Source organism: Rattus norvegicus, chromosome 1 (assembly GCF_036323735.1).
Source record: "Rattus norvegicus strain BN/NHsdMcwi chromosome 1, GRCr8, whole genome shotgun sequence".
NCBI lineage: Eukaryota > Metazoa > Chordata > Mammalia > Rodentia > Muridae > Rattus > Rattus norvegicus.
Window position 1 is genome coordinate 69,964,794 of NC_086019.1, and position 18,087 is coordinate 69,982,880.

The 18,087-nt window shown below is 38.6% G+C and overlaps 1 protein-coding gene across 2 annotated transcripts in view; it reads left to right on the forward strand.

Moving 5' to 3' along the window:
• Nucleotides 1-18,087, forward strand: part of Zfp53 (zinc finger protein 53) — a 30,333-nt gene that overhangs the window by 7,829 nt on the left and 4,417 nt on the right. The window contains exons 2-4 of one of the 2 annotated variants that reach the window (XM_063288599.1): nucleotides 12,171-12,262; nucleotides 12,379-12,642; nucleotides 16,279-16,405. In XM_063288599.1, coding sequence (XP_063144669.1) covers nucleotides 16,372-16,405 — 34 coding nt within the window. In that variant the 5' untranslated portion in view covers nucleotides 12,171-12,262; nucleotides 12,379-12,642; nucleotides 16,279-16,371. The remainder of the gene's footprint in view (nucleotides 1-12,170; nucleotides 12,263-12,378; nucleotides 12,643-16,278; nucleotides 16,406-18,087) is intronic. The other variant, NM_001107468.2, reaches the window with a different exon arrangement.

Here is an 18,087-nt window from a genome sequence, read left to right on the forward strand (position 1 = left end):
GGGTGTCGTTTCCCTAATTTCTTTCTCTGCTTGTTTCTCTTTTTGTGTAGAGGAAGGCTACTGATTTATTTGAGCTAATTTTATATCCAGCCACTTTGCTGAAGGCGTTTATCAGGTTTAGTAGTTCTCTGGTGGAACTTTTGGGATCACTTAAGTATACAATCATTTCGTGATTAGTGATATTTTGACTTCTTCCTTTCCAATCTGTATCCCTTTGATCTCCTTTTGTTGTCTGATTGTTCTGGCTAGGACTTCGAGAACTATATTGAATAAGTAGGGAGAGAGTGGGGAACCTTGTCTAGTCCCTGATTTTAGTGGGATTGCTTCAAGTTTCTCTCCATTTAGTTTAATATTAGCTAATAGTTTGCTGTATATGGCTTTTACTATGTTTAGGTATGGGCCTTGAATTCCTATTCTTTCCAGGACTTTTATCATGAAGGGGTGTTGAATTTTGTCAAATGCTTTCTCAGCATCTAATGAAATGCCCATGTGTTTCTTATCTTGGAGTTTGTTTATATAGTGGATTACATTGGTGGATTTTCATATATTAAACCATCCCTGCATCCCTGGGATGAAGCCTACTTGATCATGATGGATGATCGTTTTGATATGTTCTTGGATTCAGTTTGCAAGAATTTTATTGAGTATTTTTGTGTCAATATTCATAAGGGAAATTGGTCTGAGGTTTTCTTTCTTTGTTGGGTCTTCATGTGGTTTCAGTATAAGAGTAATTGTGGCTTCATAGAAGGAATTCGGTAGTGCTCCATCTGTTTCAATTTTGTGGAATAGTTTGGACAGTATTGGTATGAGGTCTTCTATGAAGGTCTGATAGAATTCTGTACTGAACCCATCTGGACCTGGGCTCTTTTTTGGTTGGGAGACCTTTAATGACTGCTTCTATTTCTTTAGGAGTTATGGGGTTGTGGTATCTGTCTAGGAAATTGTCCATTTCCTCCAGATTTTCAAGTTTTGTTGAATATAGGCTTCTGTAGTAGGATCTGATGATTTTTTAATTTCTTCAGATTCTGTTGTTATGTTTCCCTTTTCATTTCTGATTTTCTTAATTTGGATACATTCTCTGTGACCTCTGGTTAGTCTGGCTAAGGGTTAATCTGTCTTGTTGATTTTCTTAAAGAACCAGCTCCTCCTTTTGTTGATTCTTTGTATAGTCCTTTTTGTTTCTACTTGGTTGATTTCAGCTCTGAGTTTGGTTATTTCTTGCCTTCTACTCCTCTTGGGTTTATTTATTCTTTTTTGTTCTAGAGCTTTAAGGTGTGCTGTCAAGCTCCTGACATATGCTCTCTCCTGTTTCTTTTTGCAGACACTCAGAATTATGAGTTTTCCTCTTAGTACCACTTACATTGTGTCCCAAAAGTTTGGAAATGTTATATCTTCATTTTCATTAAATTCTAATAAGTTTTTAATTTCTTTCCTTATTCCTTCCTTGACCAAGTTGTCATTGAGTAGAGAATTGTTCAACTTCCATGTTTATGTGGGCTTTCTGTCATTATTGCTGTTATTGAAGACCAGTCTTAGTGCGTAGTGATATGATAGGATGCATGGGATTACTTCTATCTTTCTGTATCTGTTGAGGCCTGTTTTGTGACTGATTATATAGTCAATTTTGGAGAAGGTTCCATGAGGTGCTGAGAAGACAGTATATCCTTTTGTTTTAGGATGGAGTGTTCTATAAATATCTGTTAAATCCAATTGGTTCATAACTTCTGTTAGTTTCTCTACGTCTCTTTTTAATTTCTGTTTCCATGATCTGTCCAGTGATGAGAGTGGGCTGTTGAAATCTCCTACTATTATCGTGTGAGGTTCAATGTGTGCTTTGCGCTATAGTAAGGTTTCTTTTATGAATGTAGGTGCCCTTGCATTTGGAGCATAGATATTTAGGATTGAGAGTTCATCTTGGTGGATTTTTCCTTTGATGAATATGAAGTGTCATTCCTTATCTTTTTAAATGACTCTTGGCTGAAAGTCAATTTTATTTGATATTAGAATGGCAACTCCAGCTTGTTTCTTCGGGCCATTTGCTCAGAAAATTGTTTTCCAGCCATTTACTCTGAGGTAGTGTCTGTCCTTGTCTTAGAGGTGTGTTTCCTGCATGCAGCAAAATGCTGGGTCCTCTTTATGTATCCAGTCTGTTAGTCTATGTCTTTTTATTGGGGAATTGACTCCATTGATGTTGAGAGATATTAGGAATAGTGATTGTAGCTTCATGTTATTTTCATTGTTAGAGGTGAAATTATGTTTGTTTGTCTCTCTTTTGGTTTCATTGCAAGGAAATTATATTCTTGCTTTATGTACAGTGTAGTTTCACTCCTTGTGTTGGAGTTTTCCATCTATTATCCTTTGTAGGGCTGGATTTGTAGAAAGATATTACGTAAATTTGGTTTTTGTCATGGAATATCTTTGTTTCTCCATCAATGTTATTTGAAAGTTTTGCTGGATACAGTAAATTGGGCTGGCATTTGTGTTCTCTTAGGGTCTGTATGACATCTGTCTAGGATCTTCTGGCTTTCATAGTCTCTGATGCGAAGTCTAGTATAATTCTTATAGGTCTGCCTTTAAATGTCACTTTACCTTTTTCCCTTACTGCTTTTAATATTCTTTCTTTGTTTTGTGCATTTGGTGTTTTAACTATTATGTGATGGGGGGAATTTCTCTTCTGGTCCAATATATTTGGAGCTGGGTAGGCTTCTTGTATGTTTATGGGCATCTCTTTCTTTAGGCTAGGGAAGTTTTCTTCTATAATTTTGTTGAGTATATTTACTGGCCCCTTAAGTTGGAACTCTTCACTTTCTTCTATACCTATTATCCTTACGTTTGATCTTCTTATTGTGTCCTGGATTTCCTATATGTTTTGGGCTAGGAGCTTTTTGCGTTTTACATTATCTTTGACAGTTGTGTTGATGTTTTCTATGTTATCTTTCTTCCCTGAGATTCTCTCTATTATCTCTTGTATTCTGTTGGTCATGCTTGGGTCTACAGCTCTTTGTCTCTTCCTTTGGTTTTCTGTATCCAGAGTCATCTCCCTTTGTGCTTTCTTTATTGTTTCTATTTCAACTTTCAATTCCTTCACCTGTTTGGTTGTGTTTTCCTGTAATTCTTTCAGAGATTTTTGTGTTTCCTCTAATGGCTTCTACTTGTTTATTTGTGCTTTCCTTCATTTCTCTAAGGGAATTTTTTATGACTTTCTTAAAGTCCTCCATCATTATCAAAAAATGTGATCTCATTTCAAATCTAGATCTTGCTTTTCTGGTGTGTTTGGATATCCAGTATTTTCTTTGGTGGGAATACAGGGCTCTGATGATGCCAAGTAGTTTTGGTTTCTGTTGATTAGGTTCCTGCACTTGCCTCTAGTTATTGGGTTGTCTCTGATGTTTCCTTGTCTTGCTGTTTCTGGGAAGCTGTACTGGACCCTGCTGTATGCCTCTGTGTCAGCACTCCTGTAGAACTGTTTTCCTCTTTTCTTTCAGCCTGTCCTGAGAACAGGTGCTCTGCTGTGGGGGAACTCCTGGAGACTGTCTTCCACCTCGAGGCTCAGGCAGGAATCTAAGGGTCCTTCCCCTGATTGCTTGTGTAGGTCCTTGCAGCCCTCAGGCACAGTTGGCACTATGCGATTCCCTCTTGGGTCTGGACTGTGGGCAGAGGGTATTCTCAGGATTATCCACACTTCTGAGGTTCCAGGTCTCTCCCCCACGGGATTTTGGTGCAGGGAGCTGTTTGGCTGGATCAGTTGGGTCCTAGGCGCAGACCTGAATCACGGGTACAGTCGGCTGTCTGTACCTATATCCCTCTGTGCAGAGGCACTGTGCAGTTTCCCCTTGGACCAGGAATGTTGGCCGAAGTGTGCAGAGGTTGCCCATCTGTCCTGTGGCCTCAGGATGTCTGCACTCCTGGGTGGTCTGCTCTCTTCACCATGGGATTTGGGTCCCCATTCTTTTGTAATTAATTCATTTACTTTACAACCCCAATATCAGGCCCCATCCTCTAAGTACCCCCTTGTACAGGTAGAGGGGGTACTCCTTCCTCATGCTTCCCTCCTCTTCTCCTCTGATAAGGGGGAGGGCCCCCCGGAGGGCCCCCCCTCCATTACCATGCCATGGTACATCAAGTCTCTGGTCATTTGACTATGGTTGGCCCAAGGACGTATGGCCTTGTTGGTGTGGGTGCGGCCTTGTTGGAGCAAGTGTGTCACTGTGGGCACCAGCTTTAAAACCTTTGAACTAGCTGCCTGGAAGCCAGTCTTCTCCTAGCAGCCTAAAGATGAAGGTTTAGAACTCTCAGCTCCTCCTGCATCATGCTTGCATGGATGCTGCCATGGTCCCTCCTTGATGATAATGGACTGAACCTCTGAACCTGTAAGTCAGTCCCGATTAAATGTTGCCCTTATAAGAGTTTCCTTGGTAATGGTTCTCTTCACATCAGTAAAACCCTAACCAACACAAAAGTTGGTACCAGGAACTGGGGTATTGCTGTGATAGGTCTGGCCATGTTTTTATTTGGAGGAATGTGGATTTTAGGACTTTGGATTTGGAAAGCAGTGGGATGCTTTAAGTGAGGCTTAATGGACTATCCTAGTAGGAATATAGAACACTTTGTTGCTGAGAGTGATTTAAACTGTTCAGACCTGGTCCAAGAAGTTTCAGTGGAGAAGAATTTCAATATATAACCTACAGACTCTTCTGTGGTATTTTGGTGAAGAATATGGTTGTTTTTTGCCCTTGTCTGAAGAGTCTACCTAAGGCTAAAGTAAAAAGACTTATATTCATTGCATTGATAAAAGAAGTCTCCAAAGAGCCCAGCAGAGACTTTGTTCTCTAGTTTAGTCTTATGAAGAGTGTTTTAGTGAAAAGGAGCAAGAAAGGAAAAATACACAGCATATGGTTCAAGTAATAAAGGGACACCAACAAGTGAAATGGAGCTGAATCCTATGTTCAAGGAGATAAAGAGATGAAGGGAGTGGTAATCTCAGGGCATGATCCCACCCAGCTAAAAGCTTATTGTTTGTGTTTGCAGTTGAACAAGGAATAGTTTAGACTTTTAATCTGGAATGAATACAATCTAGAAACGGAGCTGTGATCCAGTTATTGAGATTGGAAGACACAGGCTTTTTATCCAGATCTTAGAAACAACGGCCATGAGAAACTGAGGTCCAAGCATGGTGGTGCATATATGAACACAAAGGGAAGCATATTCCCAAGTTAGAGGCCACCCTGGTATAGAACAAGTTCCAAGTAGAAAAAAGCTTAAATTCAGGCTTGGGGGACAGAGCCATGCAGTTCTCTGAGTTTAAGGTCAACCTACAGAGCAAGTTTCAGGACAGCTAATCTTAGGCAGTGAGGGAGGTAGAGAACAGAAAGTTGATAATAGAATAAGTGGGCCATGTTCCAGCCGGAGCAAGCAGAACTCAGCAGCTTCGGCCATGTAGCTCTGGCTTTAGAGTTAAGAATAGAAGGGACTCGGGATTGGGGATTTAGCTCAGTGGTAGACGCAAGGCCCTGGGTTCGGTTCCCAGCTCCGAAAAAAAGAAAAAGGAAAAAAAAAAGAGTAGAAGGGACTCTTGGGACAATTGGTGCTGGTTAGTTGGAGTTAAGAAGTTAATGGTGATTAAGAAGTGAAGATCAGCTTCACTGAGGTGAAATCCTCTGCAAAATGTTTTTTTGAGAGCACAAAGAAGCTGTGTTCCAGAGATAGCTAAGGTTGTATCTTGTGCTGCAGCTGGACTTGGTACTGTGTAAGAATCACGAAAGTGGTACTAGCTTTGGAGGTATGAAGGGGTCATGGAGAGCAGCTGAGGCTTCATACAGTGAGAGGTCAAGGAAAGCCATTGGTGAAGGTGTAGCCTCAGTTGCAGTTTACAGCCCAGACTGAAGGGGTTATACAAAGAAGTTGAGCTTGCCACCATGAAGAAAGCCTAGGAAAGGCTATTAGTGAAGCCTAGTTGTAGTGGAAGACCCCAGTGTATTCGAGATACTGTACCAGGAACAGCAGTAGCATTAGAGTAGTGTCAACCAGAGTCTAGGGTGCTACAAAGGGCAGAGTTGGAGATGTGACCCAAGCTCTTTGGAGAAGCCCAGAAGATCATGTGTAGATCCCAAACATTGAAATAAGGAGCTGTGAAGTTGAAGTTGCCTTAGAGACGCCAAGATGTTTGAGATGCCAGAGTGTTGGGTTATCTGCTAAGGATGGAACCAGCCCAGGAGAAAGAAGTTTGTTGCAATCAACAAATACAAAAAGGGAGTTGGAGAACTGAAGAGTGCCTTGACATCAGACATGGAAATGCAGAGTTTGGAGTTTGCCAAGATGTTTTTCTTTTTCTTTCTTTCTTTCTTTCTTCCTTCCTTTCTTTCTTTCTTTCTTTCTTTCTTTCTTTCTTTCTTTCTTTCTTTCTTTCTTTCTTTTTTTTTCCGGAGCTGAGGATCGAACCCAGGGCCTTGCGCTTGCTAGGCAAGCGCACTACCACTGAGCTAAATCCCCAACCCTGCCAAGATGTTTTTCTATCTTGCTTTGGGGATTATAGTTATGTGATTGGATGAATCTCAGAAGAAGATCTAGGTATGCCCCCCTAGACTCATGCATTTGAACAAGCCTATAGGGGCCAGGGAGTGGAATGTGATGGTTTGAATATGCTTGGAGAGAGATAATAATAAACAGAGAAATAATGAAACTAACAGAATCAAATGGACTTAAGCGATATCTACAAAATATTTCACCGAAACACCAAATATGCTATCTTCTTCACAATGCCTCATGCAGAATTCTCCAAAATTGATCAAATACTCAGTGACAAAGAAAGCCTCAACCAATACAAGAAAATTAAAATAACTCTTATAGCCTATCATCACCATGCAATAAAGCTGGACTTCAACAACAACAGAAACAACAAAAAGCCTACAAAATCATAGAAACTGAACAACACTCTACTCAATGACCACTGAGTCAAAGAAGAAATAAAGAAATAAAATACTATGTAGAATTCAATGAAAATATACCCTAACTTATGGGACACAATAAAAGCAGAGATAGGAGGGAAGTTCATACTACTAAGTGCTTTCTAAAGAAATTGTGGAGTTCTCATACTAACAATTTAGCAGTATACCTGAAATCTCTAGGGAAAAAAAAAAGAAGCTAACACAGCCAAGAGCAGTAGACAGCAGGGAGTAATCAAACTGAGGGTTGATATCAATCAACTAGAAACAAAGAGATCAATACAAACAGTCTAGGAAAGCAAGAGCTAGTTCTTTGACACAATCAACAAGATAGACAAACCCTTGACCAAACTAAGGAAAAGGCAGAGAGACAGTATCCCAATTAATAAATCAAAGCGGAAAAAGGAAACAACAACAGACACTAGGGAAATTCAAAGAATCGTTACTTCAAAAGCCTGAACTCCACAAAATTGGAAAATCTAAATAAAATGGATGATTGTCTAGTCAGATACCACTTACCAAACTTAAATCAAGATCAGATAAACTGTCTAAATAGTCCTATAACCAATAAGGAAATAGAAGCAGTCATTAAAAGTCTCCCCCTCACCCAAAAAAAGGCCAGAGCCAAATGGTGTCTATCAGACAGAATTCTACCAGACTGTTTCAAAGAACAGCTAATAGCAGTACTCCTCTAACTATTCTGCTAAACAGAAACAGAAAGAACATCGCCAAATTCATTTTTGAAAACTGTGTCATCCTGATAACTAAACCCACAAAGACTCAAGAAAGAAAGAGAATTTCAGACAAATCTCCCTTCTGAACATTGATGCAAAAATATTCGGTAAAGTTCTTTCAAACCAACTCCAAGAATACACCAAAGATATAATTCACCAAGATCAAGTAGGATTCATCCAAGGGATGCATGGGTGGTTTATTATACAAAAATACATTAACACACTCTACCTTATAATCAAACTGAAAGAAAAACAAATCACATGATCATCTCATTAGATACTGAAAATCCTTGGACAAAATCCCAAACCCCTTCATATTAAAAGTCTTGGAGAGATCAGGGATAAAAGGCACATACCAGCTACCCAATAGCCAACATCAAATTAAATGGAAAGAAATATAAAGAAATTCCATTGTTGTGGTTTGCCCTGAAGTTATCTGTATTTTGATGCTAATTCCACGGCCCCAAGGACAGCTGCCTAGTCAAGGACTCAGAACTCGGGTGACTTCACCAGAACCACCTCCCCATTCAATTTGTAAAGTATAGGTGAGGGGCAGGTACAGCATAGAAGGAGGCCTGTCATTGGAGGAGAAGGAAGGATGGGTGGGAGATAAATTTGAAGGAAGAGGAGGGGACAGAGAGAAGAGACGGGACAGAGGAGAGAGAGAGAGAGGGGAGAAGCCATGGCAGTTGATGTTAAGATTCTGCTCCGTGTATTTACAGGTTGTTATCAATGTTCCTAAGGGATGGATGGTACCGGGCTTTGTATGTTTAAGTGGGCAATTATATCTTACCAATTGGGTCAAAGATTATTGTGTTGTGTGTTCTTTTATGTGAGGGTTTGAGTATAGGAAAGTGTGTGGCGGCAAAAGACACTGGGTCGCCGAGGAGTGGGGATGTGTTTCCACCAAGATATCTACCAGATATCTTGGGCACCTAGCGGGATAAAAGACCAACAATACCTTTTTTATTCTTATATTTTTACAACAACATTCCATTAAAATCAGGGACAAGGAAAGGCTGTCTGTGCACTCTCTCCATATCTCTTCAAAGAGTGCTTGAAGTTCTACCCAGAGCAATAAGACAACTAAAGTAGATCAAGGATATACAATTTGGAAAAGAAGCCAAAGTGTCCCTATTTGAAGACAATATGGTAGTATATAGAGGTCACTTCCAAAATTCTATCAGAGAACAACTGATAAACAAGTTCTGCAACGTGGCTAGATAAAAAATTAACTCAAAGCAGTCAGTAGCCCTCCTTTATACAAATGATAAATGGGCTAAGAAAGAAATTAGGGAGATAACACCCTGCACAATTGTTACAAATAATATGAAATATTTTTGTGTAACTCTAACCAAGCAAGTTAAAGACCTGTATGACAAGAATTGAAGTCTCTGAAGATGTCAGAAGATGGAATGATCTCCCTTTGTCATGGTTTGGTAGGATCAACATAGTGTGAATGGCCATCTTACCAAAAGTAATCTACAAATTCAATGCAATTCTCATTAAAATTCCACCAAAATTTTTCACAGACCTTGAAAGAATAATTCCCAATTTTATATGGAAAATAAAAAACCTAGGATACATAAAACAGTGTTGCACAGTAAAAGAAATCCTGGAACTATGACCATCCCTGACTTCAAGGTGTGCTACAGAGCAATAGTAATGTGTCCCATTCTATTTGTCATACAAATAACCTCTTAATAATTTTATTATGAATTAATAATTATGAATTTAATAATCTCTTTTCCTAGTCCGTGATTTCTTCAGTTCCTTCAAGGAATCAAATTGTTGATTGTAGACATGTTTCTTCTATGTGATTAGTTCATTTAAAGAGTTTGTATTCTCTCTGTCTCCTTACTAGTATTTATCTACTATTCAGTTTCTTTAAATTTAGATTCATATATTCTGGGCACATGAATGCTTTGCCTACAAGTATGACTGTATATCATGTGTATCCTAGTACTGGAGTTATGAATAGTTGGGAGCCACAAATTGGGTTCTAGGGGTGTAATCTGGCTCTCTGCAAGAACAATGGGAGCTCATAACCACTGAGCCATCTATTTTGTTGCCTGTTGAATGTTATTTTATGTGAGTAGCAGTAACACAAAATGGTACAAAACCATTCTGGTCATTTTTTATGTAAATGATGCAAAATCTTTATTATTTCTTAATAGCTTTTTCTTTCATTGTTATAGTATATTGGTATGAATTCCTAAACATAATAGTACAACTTACTTAGTCTATATGTTTTCAGGGATGAGCATTTGCTATTGAATAACTATATGGTATACTATTGTCTAGGGAAGACTGTTTCTCCAGCTCTCAGAATTCCTTAGTGTTTGATGAGGGTTGAGGCCTAGTAAGCTTTCTCCTTTCTATGTTAGCATGTCTCCTGGTCATGTCCTTCCTCAGGTCATGTATAGGCCACCATGATTTTAAGGTCTCATGCATGTAGCTTCTCTGACATTTCTAGGAGACACAATGTCACAGCAAACCTCCTCTTCATCTGGCTCTTACAATATTCACGCCCCTTCTCGCTCAGTGATGCTTGAGTCTTAGATGGCAGAGTTGTTTTACTTATGAGTCAACTCTGCATTTTGAATGATTGTAGCTTTTTTAATCTCCATTTGCTGAAAAGAAAAACAAAAAAATTCAAACAAAACCCTCCAAAACCACATTTCTTTATCAAGGATGAGTATTACATTTATCTGTCAGAATTAGGACAAATATTTAGACTTCAATTAGGGTTTATTCTGATTTAATAAAGTAGTGGTTGTAGCTTCTCCTCCAAGATTTGTGACTTTACCAGCCTTGGGGAAACTGGCTAGGTTTCCAGTGCCAGGTATGATTTCCATCTTGTTGCGGGGCGGGGGTCTTAAGTCAATTAGAAAGCTGTTGTTTCTCGACAAAGGCATGGTTACCATTCTTGCACCCTCAGGGTTATTGTGCAGTAGAGATTGTTCTGGTTCATAAGTGTCATAACTGGATAGGATTGTCGGTTAGCTGCCTCCTTGATAAGCTTGCATGTTGCCTTCTGGTACTAAGTAAGCTAGTACTAGGGAGGAAGATTTAGTGTCATCTAAAGATCCATCTGTTGAGTCCCCTGGGATCTGTGTCCAAAGTACATAGCTTCTTAAAAATAGGGACTCATCTTCTATGTCTGGGAGACAATCGTGGACAACAGCAATATCCTATAATGTATTGGGAGTCACATAAAGAGCTGTAACAGCAACTTCAAAGCAAGCTTTTCATTAGTGATTTTATTAGAAAATATATGGCTCTTGTAGGGAGCATTATCAGCCCAATGGGAAGTTTTCCTTCACACTCCAAATGTATATGCATTCATAGTCTTTTATGCATGGTAAGCATTTTGTGGTAGATGGATGCCTTATGACTGTATAGACATCTTTATTTTTATTTTACTGTCCTTCCAAGGTTATATCTATCTAAGAGACCCCCCAATACATTTTCATTTTTATCTTTAAGATCACTTGTTACCTGTTATTTCCTGTCTATCATTCCTCCACATCCCACCATGGTCTGTTTTTATTTTTCTGGTTATTGTAGTTACTCAAGGTTGAGAACTCATATTTGAAGATTTGGAGCTAGGAACTTCATTTGAGGGTGAACATTCAATGTCTGTGGTTCTGGTCTGGGTTACTCTACTCAGTATGATCCTTTCTAGGTCCAACCATTTACCTGCAAATATGATTTCAATTTTCTATACAGCTGAGTAATATTCCATAGTTTATATGTACATTGTAATTTTCCAGTTGAAGGAAATTTACATTGTTTGCATTTTGCACCAGTTGTGACTATAGTGGCATTTGACATGTATTAATGGAATAGGATGTTGAGTCCTTTAAGCATATGCCAGAGAGCGGAACAGCCGTGTCATGTGCTAGATTTATGTAATTTAAGGGTTTGTTTATTTGACAATTCTCTTTATATATTGATTTCCAGAGTAGCCACTTGTTTTTGTTCATAGTGTTTTTATTCCCTATGATTTTGTTTTTTATGTTGATGGTTGGATTATTTATAGGATTCTTCTATCTTTACTGTATGAAAGAGTGGTCGGCTGTCTTGAGCTTGGGTGATTATTTCCCAGTTTCCTGTGTTTATCTATTCTTCACATGAAATGTGTTCTTTTCCATGTTCTGATAGATAATTCCTCCAATTCTCCTGCATAAGTTTTAACTCTAATTTATTATGTGCTATGCTGCTTTAGTAAAATGAATTGTGTTAATTCGTGACTGTCTTCAAATGCACTTCTGTCCCCATCAATTTTGAGAGAGTATTGTCCTGAATGCTACAATATAGTTAATGGTGATTTTCTCTCCAGGTTTTAAATGTCTTTCTATGCTCTCCTGGCTTTGGGATCACTGACACAGATAGAGTTTTGTTACTTGGGTGTTTTCATGTGGTTTCACTTTGTTCTTTAACAACGTTCAGTATTAATTTACTTTTCCTGTTTGACTCCTTGACGTTAAAGGGCCACAAGCCGGCTATTCATTGTTCTTCAAAGAGAAAATCAAAGAAGAAACACGGAAAGAAATGGCTGATTCTCCATTAATCATGTCCCAGGTCAGTGGTCATGTCTACTCTGTTTCTAAAAATGTTGTAGTTGGATACATTGCAAGCCTTTAATTTTCTGCTCCTGATAATTTTTTAAATTTTATTTTGAAAATTGTTGCAAACAGATAAAGAAAAACACATTGCAGTTCACCAGACGCAGAGGCTAGTCAAGTCAATGCATTAACAGAAGCTCTGGAGCCTCAGATGTGGTTTCATGTTTTCATGATCAAATATATCCTTATGAACTGTTCCACTACCCAAACCCAAAATACCTGTGTTATTTCCTATGATGTTTTGCTGGAGCAGATGTACATGAAAGAGTGTTGAAGCTGCCATATTAAAGAATGCCACAGCAGACATGTGAAAGAATGTTTCACTTAAGCACATAGGTGAGAGGATATTTTCCTGAAGCAGATACTTGATACGATGTTTTACTAAAGCAGACATGGGAAAGAGAATGTTTTGCTGAAGCAGTTGCATGAGAGGACATGTGTGATGTTTAGAAAGAATATAAATAGGACCCCACAGACAGCGAGAGGAGGCTCTGGCATTGGTTCACCTTACTCAGCCTCACCAGTCTTTGCAGGTGATGCTCCTATATTGGTTTGCCTTGTATCACATTGCTGATCTATGCTTGTTGTGACTTCATAGAGAATAACTGCCAAAGAGCTTGTGGTGATATTCCAACAGCTTCTTGTGGCTTTCGTGGTCTTGCGCCAATTGGCAGAGATTGGCAGAGCCTCGCTGTTTCTTCTGGATATAACTGCAGTTGCTGATTTGTGAGTGGTGATGGCTGAGGGGGACTGAACTGCTGCTGGTGATTATTGTTGGTGTTTTGCTAGCGGACTGGACTCTGACAATGAAGATTGGAATAGCCTCCAAAAACTATTTCTAAACATGTCCACATCCCTCATTTCCTATTAATATTTCTTTTTCACTACCTCTGGTGGATAGTGTTCTAGAAGGGAGGTTAAAACATTTAAGAACCCTTACTAAGGTAGGTTTTGAAAAATTGAAGCCTACACATATTATAAGCTAGATTCTGCATCTGAGGGAAAATGTTGTCTCTTCCTTCTTACTGGTATGTCTTCACATAATATTACACATTTTGAGTCCATCTGTGTTTTTCTGCAAATTATTACATTTTTCTCTTCACCTCAATAGTATTTCATTTTATATGTATAACGTTTTTATTATCCATTTATCTGTTGACAATTAAATTGATTTAATAGTTTTCTATAGTGAACAAAGCAGCAGCCAATATGGTATATGAATATCTCGAGAGTGGGGTATAGCATTTTCTGGGTACATTACCAGGAAGGAAAGAGCTGAATTATAGATTAGTTGTAGGCTTAAATTTTTAAATTATCCCTAAATTTATTTTTGCAATGACTGTAATTTACACACACACACACACACACACACACACACACACACACACACACACACCCCAATAGTGAATAAGGCTTCCTTCTTCTCCACATTCTCTCTAACATTTGTTAAACTAGATGACACTGCCTGGGGTGAGCCACTATTTCAGAGTAGTTTTTATTTTATTACCCTGATAGCATCTTAGGAATCCTGAACACCTTTTCCATGTTTGTTGGCAATTTGTTTTCCAATCTACAAAGTGTCTGTTTAATATATTTGCCCATTTATTCATTGGCAGTTTTATTTTCTTGGAGTTTTATTTCTGTATTCTTGGCAAATTCTAGATATAAGCACCTGTCCACAATGTTGCTGTTACAAATTTTGTCCCATTTTGTGGGTGTCTTTCTGCTCTTCTGCTTGTTCCCTTTGATGGATAGAAACTTTATCTTCATGTCCTGCCATCTGTTGCTGCTTGGAGTTACTTCCTGTGCTGTTGGCCTTCTTTCTATTAAAGTTCTTCCCTGTCCCAGTGGGTATCCTGATGGGTATTCACTTTGTTTTCTAGGTTTCTTTTTTGTGTGTCTGGTTTTAAATAAGGTATTTGGTTCATTTTGAATGGACTTTTGCACAAAGTGGAAAATAAGAATTTAATTTTATTCTACTACTGGATCTAATTTTGGCAGCACAATTTGTTGAGAAAACCATATTTTTGAAATATATGTTTTTTGCCTCCTTTGTTAAATATTAAAGTAGGCATATATTTGTAGTTTTGGTTTTGGGTTCTATCTTCTATTTTGTCATACTCCTTTCTTATTTTATGACTATACCAGGCTATTTTTATGACTACAGCTATGCAGTATAATACCCAAAATTCATACCTATAGCACTTTTCTCCATTCTTCTAAGATTTTTATTTTTGAGAACAAGTATTCTGCATGAACTAATGACTTGTAATTTTAAAATAAATCCACTTTGACACATAAACAAAATATATCTTAATATCCATTTGTGTAGTCTTTGGACTATATTACAGAGTGAGGGCTATGTGCTGTGCAGGTTTTATTTGTGGGATCTGTCACATTTTCTTGAATCATGGTCCAAAACATGCATATTGGAACACATGGAGTAGTTAGCACAATGTATTAGCAATGAGTGGAATTAAAAAAGACTTAGCTCTTGATTCTTAACCATAAATAAACTTGGATCCTACTAGTAAAGATTTAAGCATACTGTAGAGTACTGAAATGGCAGGCATATGTGGCTTAATTATGCCATGAACTTACGTTCTTGAGTATAGATTAAGATTGGAGTCTACTTGTATTTCTCTTTGGGGTTTAATATGATGGTGGTGATGTGTTCACGTGTTTATTGGCACCTCATACCTGTTTGTCTCAGGAGAATCACTCACTTGGTTAGAAAGCTCAGGGGTACCTTCCCAAAATAGAGAATTTTTACTCTTTTTGTTTTTGTTTTTGTTTTTGTTTTTTGTTTTTTGTTTTTTGTTTTTTTTTTTTTACAAACAACATCTCACTATGCAGAGAACTTGGGCTTGGACTCATTAGGTAGAATTATGTGGAATGCATCCATACAGATGTCTCAAGGGCATTGACTCACATGTGTATAAGCTGTTACATTTCTTGCAAAGAGACTATCCCTCATAGTGGCCTTGCTGTAGACACTGTGTTCGCATGTCAGGGCTCCATGCCTACCCTGCAGCTGCTGTATACTAAAATTGTTGTCTATGGTGGCTCTTGTGTATGTTAAGGAAAAATTGAAATGTTTAGATCTTTTCAATGTTGCTGATACAGATTTTTCCCTTTGCATATTAGTAGCACAAATATTCTTAAAAATTAATTGTGCAAAGTACTGATTTTTATGTGATATAGTTAAAAATGTCAGTGTGTAGTGTGACTACAATCCTTGCTACTATGGAAGAAAACTCTTTGCCAAAAAGTCAGTCATGAGTTCTTCCTTCCATACCCCTTTGCTATTTAATGGTATAGCATTATACCTAGAATTTAAAAATCATACCTGAGCTTGTTAGCATAGAGTTAGGTAGGACCCAGTACAGACAAGATTGACTCAGCGTCTATATTCTAGGATCACCTTCAGGCAAAGCATTTAAAGGCACATGTCCTCATCACAAATTGTCCTTTTGAGATATGTATACTGTGTCCATAACAGATAGACAACCATGTCCAGACCTTAAATGTGAATCTTGTTTCATGTAGATTGCTTATAAAACTATTGTCACCCTGTTTTTACAGTTAGAAAATTTCATTATAGAAGGCTGGAGAGATGGCTCAGAGGTTCAGTGCACTGATTGCTCTTCCAGAGGTCCTAAGTTCAGTTCCCAGCAACAACATGTAGCTCATAATCATCTATAATGAGATCTGGCTCCCTATTCTGGTATGCAGGTCTATATGCAGGCAGAACACCGTGTACATAATAAATCTTTAAAAAAAAAAAGAAAATTCACTATAGAATGTGACTATATTGAAAGTCATCTTCTTGAGGTTTTTTTTTTTTTCTGATGATGTGTGATGATAATGGTCTTCACTCATCAACACCCATCTCCTTATATACAGGAAAGTATGCTGGATATAAGTAACACAAAGTACCCTTAACCCCAAGCCAAAATATATTTTTTTCAGCGTCTGTTGACATTTGGGGATGTGGCTGTTGACTTCCCCCAGGAGGAGTGGGAATGCCTGGACTCTGCTCAGAGGGCTTTGTATATTGATGTGATGTTGGAGAATTACAGCAACCTGGTCTCTGTGGGTGAGCATATTCTTCTTGAATAATTCCTAACTCATTATTTAGAAGTACTGACTTCATAGGTTGAAAACTCTCTATTAGGCTGTCACAGAAAAAAACCAGAAGAGTAATTTGGTAGTAAAAAAGAAATTTTCCAAGATGTCTGCTAGCCCATTCGGACAGAAGATAGCTAAAGGGCATTACTAGTATGAGCAAGTACATGGTTGAGAGACTAGGACAAATTGAACCATAGTGATTCATACATTATGTAGAAGCAGTACGACTTGAGACGAGGCCACAGTAAGGAGCAGCCAGATGTAAGAGGCCTGCACTGCCACCTAAGGCCACAGTACTGTCCAGCCTATGCTGACATCCATGGCCATGTTGGGTTCATGTTCCTATTGGCAGCAGCGGTCTATGGCGATGACTGTGGCCCACGTTACCACCAAAGGCCATAGAGTTGTCCGTTGTCTGGGCTGCTGTGTGAGTCCATGTTGATGATTGAGAGACTCCTTGAGCTTGCCCCACCCCTCATCAGCCACCACATGGCACATGGTAGAGCAGGCTGTAACTTGGGCGTGGGGACGCTGACTCCCACCTATTGCCTAGGCAACACTGTTGCCCTGGGTGCAGTAATAGACAGACCAACCCAGCTACCACCAAGGCTCAGTTCCAGGACTTTGAGTTAACCCACCCCAACATGTATACCATCTATGAACTGCTGGATCACATGCAGGGGCCAGTCCTGGTGAACCAAACCTGCAGGATCTCTATGACACATTGCAACAACAGTATATCCAAGAGCAGTCTAGGCCAGGGTCTAGTCTTGGTGGTATAGGAGGAACCAGAGGCTTGGAACTGGACTAATGACTCATTACAACAAGCATTTTCAATTAAAACTGTTTGGGTAAAAGGGTATATGGTGTGACAAACCACAGCTTCCCAATGCCACTATGACATGTATGTGTTGGAAGAGTGGACTTGTACATGCACAGCAGGACTGGTGCAGGAACAATTGTTCCAGGTGTGAGAGAAGGCTGCAGTTGATATACGGGCACATAGTTTTCCATAAGGGTTAAGCAGACTTTTTTTAAATTTAATTTTTAATTTCTTTTGAGGGGTAGGTTACAAGGATAGAAGGCAAATATGGAAAGACTGAGATCAGTGGAAATAAGGTGCACTATGCAAAATTGACAAAGAATCAGTAAAAATTATTTTAAGGAGAAAAAACCAAAATTTTCATGATATTTAGTATTTTTCTTTTCATTTTTCATTTTATAAGTGCCATCCACCCTTAATTTTGGTTCCAAGAAGCACTCAGAAATTCATTAGCATATACTATTTCCACCCACGTCTTAAAGCTCCATAGCCATCATTGCAGTTTACACTGTTTTAATTGTAAGGGAAACTCAAGACGTGCAAATTGAAAATTCTCCCAGAATATGCTGGAGATGCTGACTGGAAATAGTAATTGGGAATTTATTCCTAGATTCCTCTACTTTGTGTTCTTCTCATGTACTGAGCACAACACTGTCTTAGACATCTGAATTGTTTCTAAAAATTCTAAATTGGCTGTAGGTTTCTTCACAGAAAACATGGATTATTGTGTGCAGAGTACATGGATTATTGTGCGCAGAGTAGACCTGGTCACCTGCCTGGAGCAAATGGTGTTGCCCTGGAAGACGGATAATTGTAGTAACCAAAAC